This window comes from Nanorana parkeri, unplaced genomic scaffold (genome assembly GCF_000935625.1).
Source record: "Nanorana parkeri isolate BGI_ZX_2015 unplaced genomic scaffold, ASM93562v1 scaffold1581, whole genome shotgun sequence".
NCBI lineage: Eukaryota > Metazoa > Chordata > Amphibia > Anura > Dicroglossidae > Nanorana > Nanorana parkeri.
The window spans coordinates 228,835-251,076 of NW_017307849.1; the positions used below are offsets into that span (position 1 = coordinate 228,835).

General features: G+C 38.6%; 1 protein-coding gene across 2 annotated transcripts in view; it reads left to right on the forward strand.

Annotated features, from left to right (window-relative positions):
* The window catches only part of PLPPR4 (phospholipid phosphatase related 4), an 82,325-nt gene that overhangs the window by 7,501 nt on the left and 52,582 nt on the right, over positions 1–22,242 (forward strand). For both annotated transcript variants that reach the window (XM_018570689.1, XM_018570690.1), the window contains exon 2: positions 21,488–21,673. In XM_018570689.1, the coding sequence (XP_018426191.1) occupies positions 21,488–21,673 (186 nt within the window). The remainder of the gene's footprint in view (positions 1–21,487; positions 21,674–22,242) is intronic.

Here is a 22,242-nt window from a genome sequence, read left to right on the forward strand (position 1 = left end):
TTCCCAGAAGTATAGTTAATTCAGTCATTAAGAAATAGCAAGAATATGACACAGCTATAATGTAAAAACAGGCTGTTCACCAAAGTGCAACAAGGAGACTAGTGAGGGAGGCCGCAAGTTAAGCCTTTTCTACTTTGCAGCCGCTAGACATGTAAGCCAGCCAAAAATTTGGTTAATTTATTGTCGTTTCAGATCTTTCATTGTTTCGTTTTTTGGGATTCAGGTCTGAAAGTCAATTCATTTCGCTATTCGGATTTTTCCAAATTTTAGTTTTATTTTATGGATACGTTAAACAATAATTATGTACGAACGTTTGTTGCAGAAATAACCATAGACAATATTGGTTGGTGTGTATTTTACTGTTAAAGTGGCATTAAATGTGTATTTTTTTTCTTTTTAACTTTTGACAGCCCACAGGACCATGAAGCAATTGTTTTTTAAATTCTTTTAAACAGCATGGAGTCTTCACCAATTCATGCCAGATATTTTAAGTCTGGTAGGAATTTTAGGGGTGACCTCAACGCCAAAAAAGAAAAAGCGTGGGGTCCCCCAAAATCCCTTACCAGGTCCTTTATCCAAGCTGCAGCATTGCAGAGCAGGAAAGAAGGAGGGTCAATCGATCGTGCACCCCCCCTGCACCATAACCCTGCTCCCCCCTCTGGCAAAGCATCCTTACCATGTTGAGGGCATGTGTGCTGGTATGGTGCATGGAGGGAGCATGATAACACCCCTCCCCCCCCCCTTTCCTGCTCTACCAGACTGCTGCCCAGATCTAGGGTCTGGTAAGGGATTTGGGCAGGACCCCATCCTTTTTTTTCTTTGTGGCATTGGGTCCCCCCTAAAATTCCTACCAGATCTTCAAGGTCTGGTAGGAGTTTTAAGGGGGACCCCACGCTTCTTTTTTGGGGGGTGGATTGTCTAACTGCTTTCAGTTCATTTACGAAATATTGGATTTCAGATGCGTCCAAAATTTTCGGTACCGCAAAATTCATATCCGTTTGAATTTGTGATTTTTTTTTCCATTCGGAAATTTGGATCCATCTGAACATCTGAATAGATATTTATGCGAATTTCAATTCGAAATGAACAGCCGCCCTCTGAATATAACATGCAACTTTTTAATGATAATTTACACACCCAGTGCAGTGTTTAAATTATCATTCTGGCCAGAGTGTGGCTTTAAAGGAGTTCTCAGAAGCCACAGCATCTACTATCCAGTTATAGCATCAGCATTGTAATAGGAATACGCACTAGAGTCTTTTTTTTTTTTTTTGCTTTTAATAATGCAATCAAAGCTTACTTGAAAAAATCCCTTTTATATAGTCAGTGCTAAAAATGTATATTTTTTTTAGTTTTTGACAAGAAAAACCATATAACCAGTCACAGCTTTATGAGAGCATTGGAAAAGACAGTCACTAACACTTGTATGCACATCAGCATAGATGCATTGCATGGTGATGGCAGTGTCATGTCATGGGAATGTTTCTCAGTAGCCAGCTCTGGTAGGCCTGTGAGGGTAGATTTGTCTTTCAGCAAAAAAAAAAATAACAATGTGATTCAGTGTTCAATGACAATAAAACATTAAGGGGTTTATTCACTAAGCTGCCAAAGGCAGCCAAATGAATAACCAAGCCAAAGTGAAGTGAGCTGAACGCCGTTCGACTATTCACTATTTGTGAATTCACTATTCACGATTTCAGCCATACATCAGCTGATTTCGGCTTGCTTCAGTTCACCTGAACATGCCCAGCATGTTCGGCTGAGCCTAAGTGAAAGAGCCGTTCGACTCAGCTGATCCAACATCTGGATCGACTGAGTCGAACCTCTGGAAGTTCACTCACTGCCGATGCTTCACCTTAATCCTTCGGCTGAATAGTGAATAACCCCTAAGACTTCCAAGGGTATGAAAAGTAATTATAGGCACTGTAGCCCTTTCTGTGTAATGAAACTTCCTTTCTTCATTGTTAAAGATCAGTCCCAGCCCCATACTTTTGATTTGGTTTAGGCTAGAGCTGGAAAGGATGGAGCCTCTGTCAGGGTTTTCTGTCCGTATTATAAATATTTGCCCTCACTTCTTGTCAGGGCAGAAAGTGTTGGAAAATCAATTCATTGGAGACAGACAAAAAAATACATTTTGGTAGAGTGAGGCAGGGGTAGAATTCTGACAATATTTTTATTGTTGTCTATGTCTTTTTGTGCTAATGACAATCGCATCCCAGTAGGAGAAATAACGAAAGATCCACAGACATCAGAAGCACAGTTAGGCATAAGGAGGCAGCAGACGAAGTGGAGAAAGTGTAGAGCCACAGAATTCATTAAGTAGGTAAAAGGAGACGTTTGCCCTGCGAGTCCTCAGGTGCAGCAACAGGCCCTCAGAAGAACAAGGAGAAGCAGAGAAGTGATACCATCAACTTTTATTGCGGTGCTCAGGAGGAAACCCAAAATCCCATGAGAGTAGTAGTCAACAAAAGCAGGATATGCCTTAGATGATCCTGATACTGCAGATATGCTACTATGAGGCTGCAGGAATAGGAGTGCCTAGGCAATGTGTATATAATGTCATATACTTCCTATATGACAGCTAATTTTTAGTTGTTCAGTATAGTTTCAGTTTACAACTGTTAAAGCACTTTTTCCAATGTTTTGGCAGCTGTCACTTCTGCTGGAAAGCGTGGCATGCATGCCAATGTAGAAAACATATAAATACATACAATATAAATTAAATTAATGTATGGCTATAAAAAAATTATTAATATAATGAATGCTATCATTATGTTAGTCATAAACAGTTATCAGAATGCAGTTTTTTTTTCATGTTATACAGACTAAAACCAAAAACACAAAAACAAATATTTCATATATTGCAGTTTACCAGTCATTGGATGCAGTGGCTGCATTAGTTTACCTTTTTAAGTATTTTATCCTATATTTTTCTGGTGATTGTGCCAGTAACACACATCCTGTCCTAGATTAACAATGCTCACTAACCCTACTGTATCAGGACAACTGAAACAAGATAGGACCTCAGAGCCCTGCCTTTCTCCTGTTCTCCATAACATAGAATAGTGGTTTTGTAGTCCTCAGAGCTAGCTAAGAACAATGGAATGGATAATGGTCAGTAGCACAGGAAGTTATCTGCTTATAATATTTCTAGCAAGATTAACTGGTATTTTGTAGCTTATCAAATAGATCGAACAAAATGCTTTCAGTGGTGTATTTACCAGAACAAAATGGACCAAATAAAATAGGTTATTGTCAGGGTTTACATACACTTAATGTAAACTCTAATATAACAGGGCACATCAGGGCATTTTCACAGTTTATAGACTGACGGCTATCTAGCTACTTGATGAGTGAGAGTTAGAATTTACCATTGCCTGAAGACTCCAAACCCATATTTTAATAGTTAATAACCTGCCCAGAGAGAGGTGTTAAAACAGCATTGTATGTGGCAGAGAATACATGTGTTTTAATCAGCATTTGAAATGGCTTAAAAACATTTAGAGAACCAGGATTTTTTTTGTAGTTAACCCTTGCAGTAGGGCCACACCTGCACTTCAAGGGTTACGTGCTTGTTTTGGTCTAGGGATGAAAATACACTTACCTGATCCTCACTCCTGCCTGGCTGCTAGATAGGTCCTCACAGTCTCTTCTCCCCCAGGCTCTGGCAGTCTAAGGACCCATGATGTTGTTATCCCTGATTCAGGTCTAATAGATGTGAGGACACAAAAGGACATACCACAGCCAGAGAATAGGGAGAGAGAAGTGAGCAGTCACTGCCACAGAACCAAGGGTCACATGAGTATATCTTCTTTATTTCTGCCCCTGGACCAAAATGGGCACTTAAAGTGACATTAAACCCTCAGATTTTTTTTAACATAAACCTATACTGTAATGTGTGCCTTACTGTAATCCATGGTTGTTTCCCTTCTCTTTGCTGCTCTTCCTTTTAAATCCGAAACTCTTCTCATGCTGGGCAGAACTTCTGTTTTGCAGCAGACTGCCTTGTCTCTGAAATGGATACATGGTGTCTGTGTGAAGGTTCACAACCTAAGCCAGCACTACAGGAAGAGGCACTCAGCTGCAAAGGGAAGTTCTCCCCCAGCATGAGAAGAGATGCGGATTTACTTTAAGTAGCCCCACTGCAAGGATTAATTTGAAAACAAAACTGAAGTTCTATTTCAATATCTCTTTTATGTATCCAAAAGAAAAGTTTAATTGAAACCACTAGGCTAATTCACATGATTGTGCAGTGGCCTGACAACTTCAGCATAAAATGCATGCACATATACAACTTTACTGTATATATACAATCCACAATCACTTGTGTGCAGCACCTTGTGAAATGTATAAATTACACAGTTTATATGCAATCATACAGTGGTTTCAGACCTTACAATCTGTCCTTCCTCAGGTACAAAATTCTCAAGTTCCCCAGATAATAGATCTAGTACCCACAGAATGTTTTAAGAAAAAGACAATACATTTTCTACAACATGTCATCGTACAAGGACCACTGACCAAAAGTGTATTTGTGTTTAAATATAAATGAGTACTGGGCTGGTATGGAGAGTTGTTCTATTAGCCAGTTTCTATTCTGAGTGTGTAGAAGAAAGAGCATGAGAGCAAAGTTACTATCCGACAGTAAAACCCCTGTGGCATGCCATTTACAAATGCACTTCTTTCTTTCTTCTGCCAAGTGTAATAAAAACAGTTAGCACAGACTATCGAGCTGCTAAGGCATGATTAATGTGTGAGAGCTACAATGGAGATCACCCAGTGGAAGATTAATTTCTTTGCAATCTGACAAAATATGCAAACTTTATATGGACTACCAATGTTGCTAATTTATTTACAATATATAGGCGTATTATGCTATTAAAGTAGACCTAGCATCAGATATATTGTTTTGTGTTAAGAAAAACGTAATGTGCAAGTGTAGCATAGGTATTTTTACCTCTCATTACAGGGTCCCCCCTGACAATGCAGCATTCTGCTTTTCTTTTCAGAAGGACACCATATTTGTTCAGACATTATCTAGGGTCATCATCTACTTCCTGGCCTGAGATATAAAAGACCCTTTTAGATTGTAAGCTCTGATGAGCAGGACCCTCTTAACCCTCTTGTCTTACATTGTATTGTAAGTGTGCTCTCTTTATAAATGAATAATAATAATAAAAGGAATAGATACATACATAGATACTGTATAACCAAAAAACACACACAGTATATAGTTTGCTACATACACTAAGTGGGTAATGCGGCTGCACAGAGGCTATTGTTGCAGGTAGAAACCATATGTTGTAAAGCCCTATGGTTCATAAAATAGAGACAGGCTGTTGATATAGTGGCCAAGTATAATGCAGGGTTTTTTTTAGCAGTCCAGTCTATATGGAGCTGGCACAGTGCTGACATCATCCAGACATCCTGTATGGGAATACAAGAGTTGAGAGAAGTGTAGTCATGTACTCCAAAAGAAGAACGGGAGCATGGAACCCGTGTTAGGCTGGCTATTATTTACAATGTGCCAACTCATGTATTTTTACAGCTGTATTTTGCAGCCATGTGAACTTAAAAATGTGTTTAGTATATTAACAAAGTTGTGGGTAGAATTAGTGAAGTTTGCCAAAGCTGTGAAGAAAACTAGTAAACTCAAATGAAACCTGAAGCTTATAGAGAAAGAGGCTTTTATTTATAGTACTAATGGATTCTTTTATAGTGCAACTGAGGCAGAACATTAAACAGTATATGAAAAAGTAAAAAAAAAACAACAACAAAAACAGTTGGTGAAGTAATTGATCTCGAATGGGAAACAATGAACAAGCATTTATTTAACTCCTTTATGAGTTAAATGTGTGAAAATCAAAATAGATTGCAAAAATCTAACATAATGGCAACACACATTTTTAAATAGGCCTCTGTCCTGCAATGTTTAAGTGAGTGTGGTTAGTATTTCAACTATTAAATAAACTAATGTGTTTTATTTTTCTAAGTCCAAAAGCAACAACTTATATAGTAGGCCAATGAAAGTCAAACACACTTTTAGTAGGTCAGCTCAGAGAGTAAATAAACTGTAGTGTTTATAGTAATAACAGTAATAGTAATGTAAAACTAAAACCAATCTTAATGGATAATATAAACATATTAATATAGTTAAAGCTAAACTCTAGGTATATATGTTATATGCATACTTACATTAACTTGGCCCAATGTATGTATGCATAAGTCATACCATATGCCATATACCATATGCCATAGTAGCCCCTGAGGATCCTATAAAGTACTGCAGAACAAGGGAGCTACTACAGTGTTTACTGTATGGTGCAGAGCTGAGGACAGCGACCATTCAGAGAATACCTAGTATCTTTATTAATGACTCTACTGCATTTCCTGTTTGGACAAGGGGTGGTGACATCATGAGTCACCCCTCCAGTCAGAGAAGTCCCTATATTAATTGATAGAATTATTAAGTGTTGACTGAATGGCCACTGTGCCAAGTGAGCAACCCCCTGTGTTTTCTGAGCGGAGGGGAAGCTGCTCTGCTCAGAGTCATACAGGACCTGGAAGATCACCGTAAAGCATTGTAGTAGCTATGACTGAATGAAATAGATTTAGGAGATCATTATGCATTTAGGCAACATAGTGGCTAGATGGTTAACACATACCTTCTAGCTCTGGAGTTGTAAAAGCTGTTTAAGTTTGTATGCTCTTCCAGTATTAGGATTAGGTCTGCATTAAAAAAGATACTAGTAGGTTAACTGACTTCTGATCACATTGGTCTAAGTGTATGGCAAGTGTGCCTGTATGACTGTAGCAGGTACTTTACACTGTGTGCTCCTCTGTTACCAGGACTGATGTGGATGATTTTGTGTACTCTATAAAGTGTTGTGAAATATACTGCATAGTTATGATATAAAAATAAAAAATACAATTGTTCACAATAAAGCTTTATACCCAACAATTAAAATGCATAGATATGTATCGAAGTGCAGGGGTCAGCAGTTTGTAATATACAGAGCACAGAGGTCAGATGTGTGTAAGGTGCAGAGTGCCAAGGTCAGTAGTAAATAAAGTACAGTGTGCAGTGGTCTGGAGTATGAAACACAGAGTGCAAGGCTCAGAGGTACATAATGAAAAAGGTGTAGGGGTCAGGAGTAGGTAACAGAGTGCAGGTACGTAGTGCACAGGGTAGAAGAGGCAGGGGAACATAATGCATAGAATGCTGGGATAGGGGCACATAACACACAGAGTGCAGGGATCAGGGTTAAATAATGCACCCACAAACACAAGTTTCCTCTCAACACAAATCTTCATCCCCTCTAGTACAAATATCACCAATGCCTAATGTCCTTCAATCCCCTGCCTTCTCCCTCCTGTACTCAGCAGACCTCTGATGCAGTGCGGCAAGTGCAAGGGTTCCTTCCACACTCCTGGTTGGCTTGTGGCATGTAACATGTCAGAACCAAGAAGGAGGTTACATGGAAATAAACTGAACATCTTACAGTGTTTGCTTTAAGGGAGTAAAGTCACAGCATATATTATCCTGCTGTAACAAAATGTGCAAAGCATTGTAATACTATATGTGTGTGTGATAATGCATTCAAAGATTACTTGAAAACAATCCTTTTTAAGTAGTGAGTGCTGCCTTCCATCTGCCCATCACTTTCAACAACTTTCCTGGCTTCCCAGTGTGCTTTGTATAGTATATGTTTCCCTGCTGCTTAATGTGATGCAATCTTGATTTCTAAAGACTACATGTCCCATAATGCATTGGTTCCAGCAAGCAATGATGATGTTGCATTGTGGGAAGTGCAGATATAAAGATGTAGCACAGAGGGCTGGTAGTGTGAGTTGTGACTAATACATCCTATGGGCATCTTCAATAAGTAAGTTTACAAACTTCTAGATCAATATGGTTATTATGAGTGGGATAGAACTGGAAATTTATTTTTGCATTTTTAGTTTTTGACTATAGATACCCTTTAAAGCCAAAAGCATAAACATGCCATCTATTTAAAAAAAAAAAAAAAACCCCATTCATAATCTTGATTTACAATAAGTGAAGCAAAGCCTAAATAACAGTAACATACAGACTGACCCAGTTTAAGAAGACTTCTTGGAACAAATGTGCAGCTGAGAGTTTGGATAGATTAATGGAGTGTAAAAAATATACCAATGTTCCTAACACTGTTCTATTTGTTACTACAAGCAACCATCTGCAGATGTCAGCCAACTCGAGCCTTGAGAGTGTCATAAAACATTAAAAAAAAATGTTTCCATGGCGAATGAATTATCAAAACTGTAATTCAAAAGCAGAGTGGCTGCCATGCATGCACTACATCTATTATGGGTGTATTGTATATCTCTAGCTGTTGTATTACAGACAATAAAACCTAATTTCACAATAAATGCTCTGCATAGTGCCCCACCATTATCCAAAAGTACATTTTTAAATTGATGTTTTATATTATTGTATTTCATTATATATACAAAATCTTTGTTTTGCCAATGAACATTTAACAGGGTTTCTGCTGATAATATGTAGATGTACAATCCTTAGTGTGCTAGGGGACAGCTAATCTACATTCCATTGTGCCAGTAGTTCAGGGTCCTAGCACCAGGACCATGCTGTTACTGAAAGTGCTGGTCTCACACTAATAATCAAGAGCCACACTGATTGGTTCCAGATCATGTCATCACCATGGCAACCGTTCATGGCCATGACATGTTTTTTTTTTTTACCAAACAGCTGTCAGTGTGTCTGCAGTGCAGGCTGCAGCTGTCAAAGTACGATACAGTCAGTAAAAGTAAATAAATAAAAAGTGTAATATGCATTTATTAACCAATAAAAAATAAATTCTGTCCATTTTATTAGTGATCAAATTACTTACAGATTTATAGTCAAGTTAACCAATGTTTCATTATAGCTGAAAATCCACTGTGCTCCTACTCTATCTAAAGGCTATAAGCTGCCAGCACTGCAATAAATAAATAGCATCTAGAACAGTTTAACATAAAAAGCATAGTGCCCCACCATTATCCAAAGGTAAATAGGTGGCATAAACCAATATGTGTACACAAATATATGTCTGGGAATTATACTGTTTGTACCAGGACCACAGTGGGTTTAACAGAAAAAGTGCAACACTCCACCCTTATACAATATCAGTGACCCTGACAAAGTCCTGGTGACATACAGTAACTTGTAGGGCAGAGGGCAGAGTCTGGTGACATCAGCATGCATTCCTGGTGTACCGTTATTTCTAGTGCAGGGATTATGTGCACTTTTAAAATAAAAAAATTTTAAGCAGATTACAGTATTATTTGTGTTTTTATATATTCTCTTTCCATGTGATTTTTATGCTTTTGATAAACCAGGCCTGTTTAACTCTGTGGGGAGTTACAAGTTTATATGACCTTTCTAATATATGTTAGCTAAGGTCTATTTTAAAAAGAGAGCCCAGGTCCAAGGGATGTGAAGGGTCCCACAGAATGTGATCAACGCTTCCATTCTACAGAGTTTAGCAAAATTTGGAAATGTTTATTCTGTCCCATTTGGAGCACTGAATTTGAATGCCAGACATTTAGGAGTCTGTGTATATAATAGAACATAAAGAAACATTTGCAGAGCTATTTACCCTGAGAATCTTTGTTAGCGTTCATTCTTTTCAGATTGAATGTAAATGTAATACTGTATTATGGCCACTAGATGGAGTTGAGGAGCATAGGAAAAACATATTTCCTTTCATATTTGCTGTACATTCTTTTTTGCCTCTATTCGCACAGAATGAACGTTCATAGAGATCCGCAGGGTGAATGGTTCTGTGAATTGTTTATAAAAAGATCCCATAGGGCAGGGATGGACAAACTTCAGCCCTCCAGCTGTTGTGGAACTACAAATCCCATAAGACATTGCAAGATTCTCACAGCCACAAGCATGACTCCCAGAGACGGATGCAAGATGGCTATAGTAGCTTTACCACAGCTTGAGGGCCAAAGTTTGCCCACCCCTGCCATAGGGTTTATATAAGAATAAGGACATATTTAGAAGTGGACTTTTATATTTGTTATTGTGTGATTTTTATTGATATTGTTTATGTATATGTATTTGTATGTCACTTTTATAATTATTTATATTGTCAATTACGGGTAGTGTTGTTTCCCCATGTTGAAATCCATTGTGGTTTTGGTAACATATAGTTTAGGCAGATATTTATCTACACATATTGGTTTATGTCACTTATATAACTATTTTCAATTAAGGATCGAGAGATGCACTCTCTTTCTGTTACTATAAACAAGTTAATATTCATGTGGTCTGGGCATTGAGGTTTTAATTACCTCTGGTGATGAAAGGGTTAATGAAAGGGAAAAGCAGTATTGCTAAGGAATAAACTTAGGGGACAGCACAGCAGATCAGCTTGCTTTGCACTTCCATTTGTGTGATTAAAACCTTGTATTGAGCCATCTGATAGGGGATGAGTCATTGCTGTGATAACTCATTCCAGTTCTTTTAGCAGAGGTGAAAAGTAACCATGGTAATGGTGTGAAAAGAAAAGTAGGGCTTCATTTGTTTGGATAGGAGACTGCATAATATTAAAAAATGTAAAATAAATTAATCTGAACAAAAAAGAACAGTATTTTTAAGGGCTTTATCACACCAGATGTGTTGGGGCTGTACTGACAGCCTTGCCCAGTGCATTTCCAACGCATAAACAACACACACATCCTTGTTTGGTCAGTTAACACCACAGCGTTGCAGTACGGTTTTCAGTGCAGCGTGTCGCATTGTGACATTTCAGTAAAGAGTGTGGCGTGTCAGGATCTGTGCACCAGCAGTGTTGCTCTCAGCGCACACACGCGCCCATGCATTCCCCATTTAGCAAGCCCTAAATGTTTTATTTTTTTTATTCCTGACTATAATAATAAATGTCACCCTGCGCTGAATAGTTGTTACCATCTGCTTGATAGGTATCTCTAAGAAGAGTGAACATACTCATTGTGAAGCCTGTTCTTCTGCATAGGGGCCTAAAAGGACAAAGGAAACCCAGCAGTGCGGTACAGGAGTAAAGATGTCTAGTAGTCTTCCTGGAACACGTCCGAGGTTGATTTACTGTCAATTTGGCGGAACAGGCTGAAAATCTGCGGAAAATCCTGAACCCGTTGAAGTCAATAGTGACAAAATTCTGGTGGGCTATACTCACCGCACTACTGCCACTAAAGGACAGATATTTAGCTGCGCCAATACCGCAAGGAATTTGGTGTGATGTCATTGGCCAAATTTTGTCACCCAGGATTTCTGTCTGTAAATTTAAACTACTTTAACTGGTAATCTGTCATTTAGATGAAGGAGTTAGGTGTGTACAGATTGGTCAATCCCCAACTTTTACCTATCCCAGGGACTCAACATCCCAGGGAGATAGGTAAACGTTGATTTTTGATTTTGTAGTTACCGTGGACTCCACACATACATTTTGTAGAGGGTCAGAGTTCTGTGGAGATTGTGTGTATATAGATTGGCAGATGAAAGGTTATAGTTATGGACATGGATTACCTTGTCGGTCACTGTAATTGATGTGGATTACCTTGCCGGGCACCATAATTGATGTGGATTACTCGCTGGATGCTGTGATTGATGCTGGATTTACTTCTGGGAACAATAATAAACCTCATTTTAAAAGCTGGTAAGTATGTGCTTGTGTTTTTTGTTTTATTAGTTTTATTAGCTCTTTTTGGGAATGGATAAGGGGTACTAATGTACAGTACATCTGTACTTGTTTCCCTGGGAGGGGGGAAGATATCTGGTCACCTTATTATAAAGGGGCTTTCAGATTCCACCATAAGTCCCCTGCCAGTTTACTATTGCCCCTGCCTCCTTTTTTAAACTCACGGAGGTTGGGAGGAGGCCCTTATCCCCCAGCAAAGACAAGGGTACTTTGCAAAGCGAGTGAGGTTTTGCCTGCCCCCTTGCAAGGTACCCCTCAATTTTGAAAGACATGTGACCTGGTATGGTACAGACTGTCCAGACTGTATTTTTGAATAAGGGTCTGGTTGGAATACAAAGGCTGGTTGGAATACTAAGGATAACCACACAGCTTGTTTTGCTGTTGGAGGCTTTTCATGTTATTTTGGTGACAATACATTGGTGACTTATGAACCAGCCCTTTGCTGGTAAATAATTAAACAATATAAATAGACCTCTGCTGTCTTTATCATGGCATTTACCATACTGCTATGTCCATATAATTATGCAAGCTGCATGGCTTTTAGCACATTTTCTAGTGGTTTTCTGAACAGCACCTGTAATATCTAGTTGTGTTAGGGTTGTGGTGGAGTTTTTTTCTCTTCAGCCACTGGGTGACTACTGATGATGTATTACCTGGGAATCCCGACACCTGGCACTAATATTAGCATGTTACAGGTGCCAGGAGTGGGCTCAGAATGTACACTGCAACTGTACATGTGCTGCAGGGTGTGTGCACATATACACAATAGAAACATTTATATGAGAAAGGAGAAAGGGTTTTCTGGCAGAAGAGACATGCAGAATTCCTTCCTAAAAAAATCTTTATCTCCTAGCATGTTTTAAAGGTTTTTTTCCACTTTAAAAATCTACTGTTGTGAAAATGTTGGCATTATGATAACTCTGTGTGTTTAAAGTACAACCAAAAAGGCTCCTGTATCCAGTTACTGTGTGATGCACAAGCCTCACAAAGTAAACAATAAAACATTTTTTCCCTGGCTGAGCCAAATTTTCCTTCATTTGTGCTTCATATGCTCCTCCTCCCAGGTACTTCAGCTCACAAGGGGAGGGTTTCAGCAACAGAGGCAGTGGTGTCAATTTAAAAAGCCGTGGAGAGGAGTAGGTTTGGTCAGGTGCTGACTGACAAGCTACGAGCTTGTGAATTAGCAGTGACAATAGCCCCAACCATTGCAGCATCTAATCCCACTGTAGTGCAAGCAGGCATAGGCTACATGAGAGTGGCAACTCTTCTTAGAATTCATCAGCAGTGCAGCACTGTTGCCACATGATCACAGGAAGCTGCATTGAGTGGACTTCACTGGCTGGATCAACAGGTATTTCTGGGACTTTGCAGGGGGTCTAAGAGAAAACTGTAAGTGCAGATACAGTTATAATTAGGTGTCACAACACATTTTTAGATGGGAGGCCGTAGCTCCCCGATCCTAAGTTGGCAAAATTAGTTGTGAATATAAATGTTGCTGTTAAAACAAAGTGGGTCACTTGTTCAGCATAGCGGCCATTCAGAGGATGCCTAGTATTTATTTAAATTAATATTAGGTGTTCTCTGATTGATTGGACAAGGGGCCATCACATCACTACCCTTCATCCAGTTGGAGAACACCTAGTATTCATTGAGAGCAATTTTTCATGTATTGAACACGTCTATTTTAGGCTTGAAGAATACTCTCAATAAAAAATATACTCAAATTAGTTTTAGTGCACACAAAAACAATACAAACTCCATTTTTTTATAAAAAGTAAAACACAGAAGGTAAGGTTGTGTTGTGTATAATAGATAAAGTCACACACTTTTGTCAGCGCTAGTAATGTGTCCACTCCAAAAAATACTTTCTATATTCCTCCTCTTGTACGAGGAAAGCAGCCAGTCTCAGCTGACAGGGAGATCCATGCAAACATGCAAAAAACAACTGAAAAGTCAGCTCCCTCTCCTCCTGAAATATGTAAGGTCACTGTAACTGGCCGCTCTATTGATATGCTTCAATTGTGAGTATTCTTAACTTGTTTCTTTTAACAATAAACCATACGCCTTTCATGAGGAGAGGGTGCTGTGTTTTTTGTTATGTGTAATAGTTTCTAAAAATGTAAATCCTGAAAATGGCATGTACTCATAAAATGCCAAAAAAACACAGTACCCCAAATTATCCATGGTCGACAATTTAAAGGCTCAGCTCATCAATTTAGGTTAACCATAAATAACGACCTAAATTATTCATTTATTTAACTTTATTGCTATCACAAGGGGACTGACAATCCTACTATGTGATAGTATAGTGCAGATGTGAGGTAGTTTTTAAGGAGATATCAGGGGTCTATTAGACCCTAGTGGTACCCGTGCATTCTGCTCAAGCTGATTGAGAACAGACTAAAAATGCTATTTGAGCCTTAAAATCCTAATTTTTCTTCAACATTCTTTTGTTGTTCCCATTTAAAGTGATTAAGCAGTAGAAAAACTAAGAACCATATTTTGGGCATTGAATTTGTAAAGAATGTGTACGATGGTGAGCATGAGTTAGTGTCCATAAGATTCACCAGGAGATTTACTGATAAAATCAGTGATTTGCTTTTTCCAAATGGAAATTGAGCCTGGCATCTGTAACATTCAACATATTTATGTTACTGAGACTTGGATTTCCTTCTGAAGAATGGAAAACCCAGATATGTTATGAACATTGGCCCAGTTAGGTGATCATGATGGAGATAAACTACAGCTAACAACTCAATATGTGTAGAATGACAAATGATTGATTAACTACAATCAACACATCTGAATTCCTCTTTGTTCTGGGTTACTACACTTAAAAGTTAGCACGTTGCTACTTGCAGGGTTTATTGAACAAGTCTGTGAAGGTTCTCATTCATCCAGGTCCTGGTATATCTGTAAAAAATAAATCAAGGCAACTGTACTTGCCTTGCTGTATTTGTCTTGAATACTTTTTTCTTGGTCATCCGACCAGAATTCTGATTTGAGAAAAGCTAGTTGGATGACCAGCTAAATGTCTTGAAGAAAAATACAGAAAGTCCAGATGCCTTGATTTTCTTTTTTTTACAGATATTTATTGAACAAGGTTGAATATTTGGTACTGCAGGCATCACTATTTTAATAAAACAGCATTTATTGCAAATACCACATTAACGGTAGTAGAAATGCTTTTTACACATACTGTCATTTGGTGCTAACGTTTCGGGTCCGCACAGGGATCCTTCATCAGAGCGACAGTCGCTCTGATGAAGGATCCCTGTGCGGACCTGAAACGTTAGCACCGTATGACAGTATGTGACATTGGGTATTGAATAAACATATCAATACTTTAAAAACCCTTTAAGTGTGTGCCGGTGAATTACTTTTATTTACTATTAGTGTTTTGCACGGCGCCATCTGTGTGGTCACCTGGGCACCACATATACCTTGTGGTTTTGAGACCGTGGCTGTGTGAATGGGATTTGAACTATGCTTTTTCCACAAACTTTTAACATTTTAATCCATTCAGAGAATCTGACTGGGTACTCTAGCTAATGCATGTATATACTAGGGACAGGTTAGGTTATCTAGAACTGAGTATTTGACACTCAAATTTTGAGACCACTTCTTAAAAGTGCAAATTGCACTGCATTTAAAGTCCATTTCCATCTTTACAGAGGTATTTAAAAAAAAACATATACCAGCAATGTACACTAAGTAGACATGAAACAGGCATATGCAGTTGATGTATATAAAAATAGAAAGTAATATTTTGTTAGCTTTCCTCTTCATATCTGCATTGACATTTATTCCTGTGTGCTGTGCAAGCAATGTGAAAATATCCCCCACGAGCCTTCCCTGGACAGTGTATTGTGTGTAAAGGCTGAGCTAGTGTTTACTGATCATGTTACAAAAGGTGACATGGAGGGGGGGGGGGGGGGGGACTAATTACCCTCCGACCCTGGTGTCTGACTGAATTTCCTTTGAAGAATTTTTTAAATTTGTAGGCTTCAGGCTTAATAAAACTTTCATAAAAAAATGAAGAAAGCCTGCAATGTGAGTCATGAAAATGTGCACATGTATACATCATCACTGCACCTCTTCATTACCACAATAAAGGCAAATCACTTACAAAGATGGAAATGGACTTTAAAGCTCATTGAATTGTATCTGGGATATGTAGGACAGAAAGCATGTTCACTAAACACAACCACCTTGAGAAATCTAGATAAGATCATGAATTACAAATAAAAAAGGATATACACATATTCTAAAAACTTCTTGAGGTTGGACCACTGTACAGGAAGATGTATGAAACTAATACACACACACACACACTTAGTTCTTTACATAGTCTCGATAATTACATCACATTTGGTCCCAGTGCTCACGGGCGGTGAGACAAGTAAAAGCTTGTTTAGCCCAAAGTGTTAAACACGCTTTCATATGTGTCAGTTAAGATAAGTCAAACAGTTAACATTCATTCAGTATTTAGCGTGTCTCACTGGTCTGGTTTTAGTGAATATAAGTTGCTAGAGGTACATTTATTACAATGTCATGCCTTTGATATATAACCCCAATTCCAAAAGAATTAGGACCCTGTGTAAAATCTACATACCAACAGAATGCAATGATTTGCTACTGACAAACAGAGAAAGCCTCCACAACTGATTTGCCTGGGCAAAACCAGTGGCCTATATCCTTCCCATGCTCCCTTGAAGGGAAGGGCATGTGACATGTGTTCTGTCTCCCACTGGTCACTTGATGGTTCCTGCCTACTCAATCTTCCCATGCAAGGCCCTCTAGTGATGCAGCGTGTAATATATACACACGGTCACTTTACACTTTAAATTCTTCCAATTTAACATTACATGCATCAACAGGACATATGTTAGTATTGCCAAATCAGGAGCACTTTAGGTCTTTCAATAAAGACTCCAGAAATTCTGTTGTTTCTGATTCAGACAAAAACTAAGCTAAATTCTAATCTATAATGTGTTGTTTCTTATGATGATTGTCATTTCAGCCATGAGACTGCTATTTTTATCTCTAATTGCTGAAAATAAAGAATGTTATGATGAATAATGATTGTTATGGTGTAGTAAATTGCGTATTTTGTCTGCTTGTATAAGAAAAAGATCAGTGTGGCACAATGTTTGGTAGCACTACTAAGAAGGAATCAGATTGTGCATATGTAATGGGAAAATATGACTGCCCTCATATACTGTATATAGATAATTAGAAGCTATACATACAAACAGTTTATTTTTAATACATTAACACACTTTAAAATAATATTTTCTTTAGGCTGATCTTGTGTTCTTATACAGTATAAAAAATAAACATTATCATGAAAACAGTTCCCTTTAAGATGTCACCTTTTTTTGCCACAGATTTAGCCTTTTAAAGTGGACCTATACGTACATTTTCAAGTCTGTCTGAATACATTCCTGGCACGTCCAAATAGAAAGAGACAGTGTAATTATCTAAGAAGCTCTTCCTTTTATAATTAAAAAGCAGACTTTGTGCTCCAGACAATTGACTTTGCCCAGGCCGAGATGATGTCATCAATCTTCTACAGACAGGTGGAAGCATTTCCTTAATCTCCCCCAGTCTGTACATTGTAACTCTGTAGCATGTCACCAAGGTGTTGCTGCAGGGGCTAATCTGTACCACATACTGTATTTGTGAGCACAACTAAAAAATTCACAGGCACCAGGAATTACACAATTGTTTATCTCTGAGCTTACATCCCAGTTCAACTGACTCTGGATGATGCCTGAAGATTATGCTGCTGCTCTCATGAGAAAAGCAGATGAAGGCATTATCAGGGGGAGTACTGCAATCTCAGTGAGAGGTAATAAATGCTCTTTTGTATTACACTTAGCCTTTGTTCACATCACTGCGATGCAGGGGCGCATGCGATGCCTCATGAAATTGCATTTGCATATTGCAATGTTAGGTGTGCTGCAGTACCATTATTTTTTAATGGCACCCCAGTGCACTAAGCCATTGCATGTGTGTGGCATTGCACCACATTGCATGGTAACCTATTACTATGCATTGTGGTGCAATTTTAGAAAACGTGCATGTAATTATTTGAGTTACATTACTTAGCAGGCTGCACTGCGTGGAACATTATATAGCTTGGCTTTAGCACTGGGCAGTCATATCATCAGCCTTGTACACTGGCAATGCCAGTGCTCACTGAGTGGGCATTTTTTGCTGTTGTCACCATCAGGAAGCATACTCTAAGCAATGGCATGCAGGGTATGTATGTAGACAAGAAGTTGCTGTTTAGGATGAGCAAACCTGACCAAGTTCAGTGAACCCAGCAGGAAGTCCACCAGCCCTGAATTTAGTGGAAAACCCCATTTATGTCTATTGGAGGTGAAGCTAGTTATATTTTTCCGGCATTTTTCCAGAATAATATGCAAGCTATTCTTGTTACCTGGGCACTGCTGTGGGGTATATGAAACAATGCAATTTTTATTTAATTTTTTTAATACTGAGAATGTTTATTCATGTGGCTTAACATTGAAAATGCAGAAATCCCTTTAATAACATGATTAGGGTGCGCCCTAACACTGCATGTAGTGTTATGTAATAGCACTATATAGTCCTATAAAAGTGACAGTAAAAAAAACCTAAAAAATAGCATGAGTTCCCTGCTAAAATTCATCCCGGAACCTTATCCAGGAAATGTCTCTCTCCTAATGTAAAACCATTGTCAGTCATGTTGTCCAGTGATTTAAATGCTAAAGATTTCTTAGATTTGATTACCTTAAATGGAGGACACTAATGTGTGAACACTAGGTTCATCAGTATAGTGCTCTGAGGTGTAACCAGGCTATGTCCATGGTGTACAATCTTTAGGTTCCAAATGGAACTGCTATAATGTTTTTATGCTTTTCACACCTAAAGTACACCTGTGCCCAGACTATGTACATTAAACTATTTGCATACTCTTAACAAGCAGTAAGCTCGAGTTTTAAAACAGGTCCTCACTTAACTCTGTAGCTGCTTGTACTGTGAAGTATTTTGTTCTCAAAGATCGTCAAAGATAACAAAGAGTTACCATTCAGGTTTTAGCTGGTTTATAACAGTTTCAAAAAACTTGCTGGTTGTTTACAAAAAAATAGCAATCATGCTGCCAAGATCTGCTCTCAGAAAAAAATCTGACAGTTTTGAAAATGTATTTTTCTGCAATGTCTATAACTGCAGAGGTGATTTATGGCTTGTTTAAAGTGTTTTTCCACCAGGGTGCCATGGCACCCTGGTGTGCCTTCTGGCTTCCTCAGGGGTGCTTCAAAAATGTTCATTATCATTCAGTCATGTCTCTGATGCGAAGCAGGCTCCTGATTTGAAAGAGGGATACTCTGATGTAAAGAGGGGCTGTAATCTTAAGTGTAGATCCATGAATCCATTGCACTCCTGACCGCTTATTTCCATGAAGAAAAGATCGGGTGCTGCGGTTATCGACGGACGGCAACCGTCATACAAAGTAGAAAGCAGGGACACCGGCACTCCAATATAAAACAGAAGTCTTATTTATTTGAAGAAAAACGACATGTCACAAAAATGCGACGACCGTTTCGGGGTCACGCAGGATCCCCTTCCTCAAGCTAATTAATCAATATGTCATGATATGAATACACATTGATGTAGAGGATGACAAATACAAGGAGAGTCTACAGAAAGTATATAGACAGCTATCTTTCAGGCAAAAAACATGATAGGGCGAGGTTGGTATTGAGTCCCCTGGGGATAACGGTATCCAGTCTGCGGATCAAGTGCTCCTCACACTGAAGAAGCAACTTATTGTGATCGCCACCCCTGGGGGGAGGGAGAACCTGGTCAATCACCATGCCCCTGAGCTCATGTGTCTGATGTTTAGATTTGGCAAAATGTATGGCTACATATTGCAAGCATAACTTTTAAAGCATCCTGTGCATTCAGACAGTTTTATGGGTGTCTTGCAGTATTTGGGCCTTGGATCCGCTTGGACCAAATGGTCCCCAAGCGTTTTGCTACCTCGGTATGCATGTACAGGAGGTGTCTTGATGCTAGGGGACAATGATTTGCCAGCCCTCAAGATGTTGAGGTTCCTCATCACTGACTTACAAGCTAGATGTGATGAATCATTAAAGGTCTGGACAAAGGGGAGTCTATCACCCAATGTTTTGACTCTATGGGGTTGATTTACTAACCTTATAAACACACCACGAACATGTATACACCTCTGTAGTGTGTTCCCTCCCAGCATGATCTATGGGTGGAATCTAAACACCTTTGTAGTGTGTACACACCCAGCAGGTGTGTTGTGCAAAGCCTTGCATGAATTGCAAGGTGATGTTGTGTAAATTAGCCCTATGGGGGTGATTTACTAACCTAAACACACGCACGCACTTGCTTCTACTATCTATACCTTCTCTCGCTCTTACTTGCCTCCCCTTCCTATAATGTCTGTTACCGAATATAATGTATCTTAGGAGCGAGTGCAGCATCACATAATGTGTTTTACTAATGCATACACGTCGGATCTATTGTCATCCCCAAATCTGTCATGTCAATGGGCTTTGTATTAGTTATTGATGGCATCCCCTCAATGCATTATGTCGTGTATGCGGTTGCTATTTATTACTTGTTAACTGCACCAATATCGGTTGTGAAAAACTTTAATAAAGATTTATATGCTTAAAAAAAAAGAAATGTATTTGTAGACATTTTTGAAACTGAACTATGGGATTTAAAAAAAAAAACTCTTCCAGTGCCCGCTCACTGCAAGGGTTAAATGCTTGTTAAGTCTAGTAGTAGAGGAATAAGCTCTAATACTTAAGGTGCCCATACACCTGCCGATTATCGCACGATAATCGCGGGTGATCCCGCGATCGAACGATAATCGGCAGGTGTATGGGCAGTGTGCGACCGCATCTACTGTACGGTAACACGATTCCAAAACAGGTATGTCTGATATACAGAGAATCTTGCAGTTCAGAAATCGACATAATCCTAAATCATCAATTGTATGCATGAATATATTTAAGTGAATAAAACCAATTTTACATTCCCCAACTCATTCATCGATAACTGACATGAGAGAGAATGGTAAGAAGGTAGGGGTAATGCAAAGGTTGTTGGATCAAAGAGAACTCAGTGACTCACTCTGCACTCAGATCATTCTAGTGAGTTCTTATGTCTATGTGAGACAGAATATCTATGTGAGCATATATATCTATATCTATATCTATCTATCTCTCTATCTATCTGGATAGATAGAGAGATAGATAGATAGATAGATAGATAGATAGATAGATAGATAGATAGATAGATAGATAGATAGATAGATAGATAGATAGATAGATAGATAGATAGATAGAGATAGATACATTTTGCTTTACAAGTAATTTTACTGCATTGTCAGATTCCAAAGCCTTATGAATTTTCCAAATTGAACTATGAATGATGTTTCCTTCCTGGAATAATGCCTGTGCTGGAAATTTCAGAGATGACTAAAAGGGGGTGACCTATCCCCCATTAGTCACTCACCACTCTGACAAAGGGCTTTTGCCCATTGCTCCACCTCCTGGTTAAAAATTCTAAATATTAATATGCAACATTAAAAAAAGAAGAAAATGCACTTTATGCATTTTATTTGTTAATACTGACCAATATAAATAAAGAAAATTAAAACAAAAATGCCATATATTTCCTTAATGTAAACTATGGTGCTAACATTTACAATCTTGAATTCTTTTTTTTAGCTTCCTATCCTGGCTTCATCGGTGGTCAGTCTGTACTTTCTGGAGTTAACAGGTGTCTTTAAACCAGTTCATTCAGGATTTAGCTGCTATGACAGAAGCCTTAGCATGCCCTATATCGAACCTCATCAAGAATCAATCCCATTTTTAATGTTACTCTGCTTAGCATTTGCTGGACCAGCAGCTACAGTGAGTATATATATTTTATTTTCTATATTTGAAGAGTGCTTTCTCCACTATTTTCAGGTGGATTTCTTAGTTAACTTAAGCTTTTAAAGGGGTTCCATAGTGTGTGTTTTCTGTGATTTATATGATTTTGGCATTAAGAGTCTGTGCACATTGTGGGGAAGTCGAATCTCTAAATGGCTATAATCTATGCCCCACTGAGATCACACTTCCAGCCCAGAAAGAATGAAAAAGAGAGACAGTCAATATTAGCTTGGGTGATTACCGGAAACCAGGGCCCCCTAACTGTATAGCTGCCTTAACCATATAGCTGCCTATTTTCCCCATAGACCAAATTTAAGATAAGCCTGGTTCTGCTAAACCCCTGCACTTCAACTTGGATCCTGCTATGTTTTAAATAAACTAAACTCTTCAAATCCCTATTTCTCTCTCTTCCAAAATATTTTATGATATAAAGAAGGGTTAGGCAGGTTCACTGGAGCATCTTTCAATCTCTACACTACAAAAATACTCTGTTCCAAGAATTATACTGTACTATTCCATACTTTGATTGTCTGATGTGGCTGTCAATC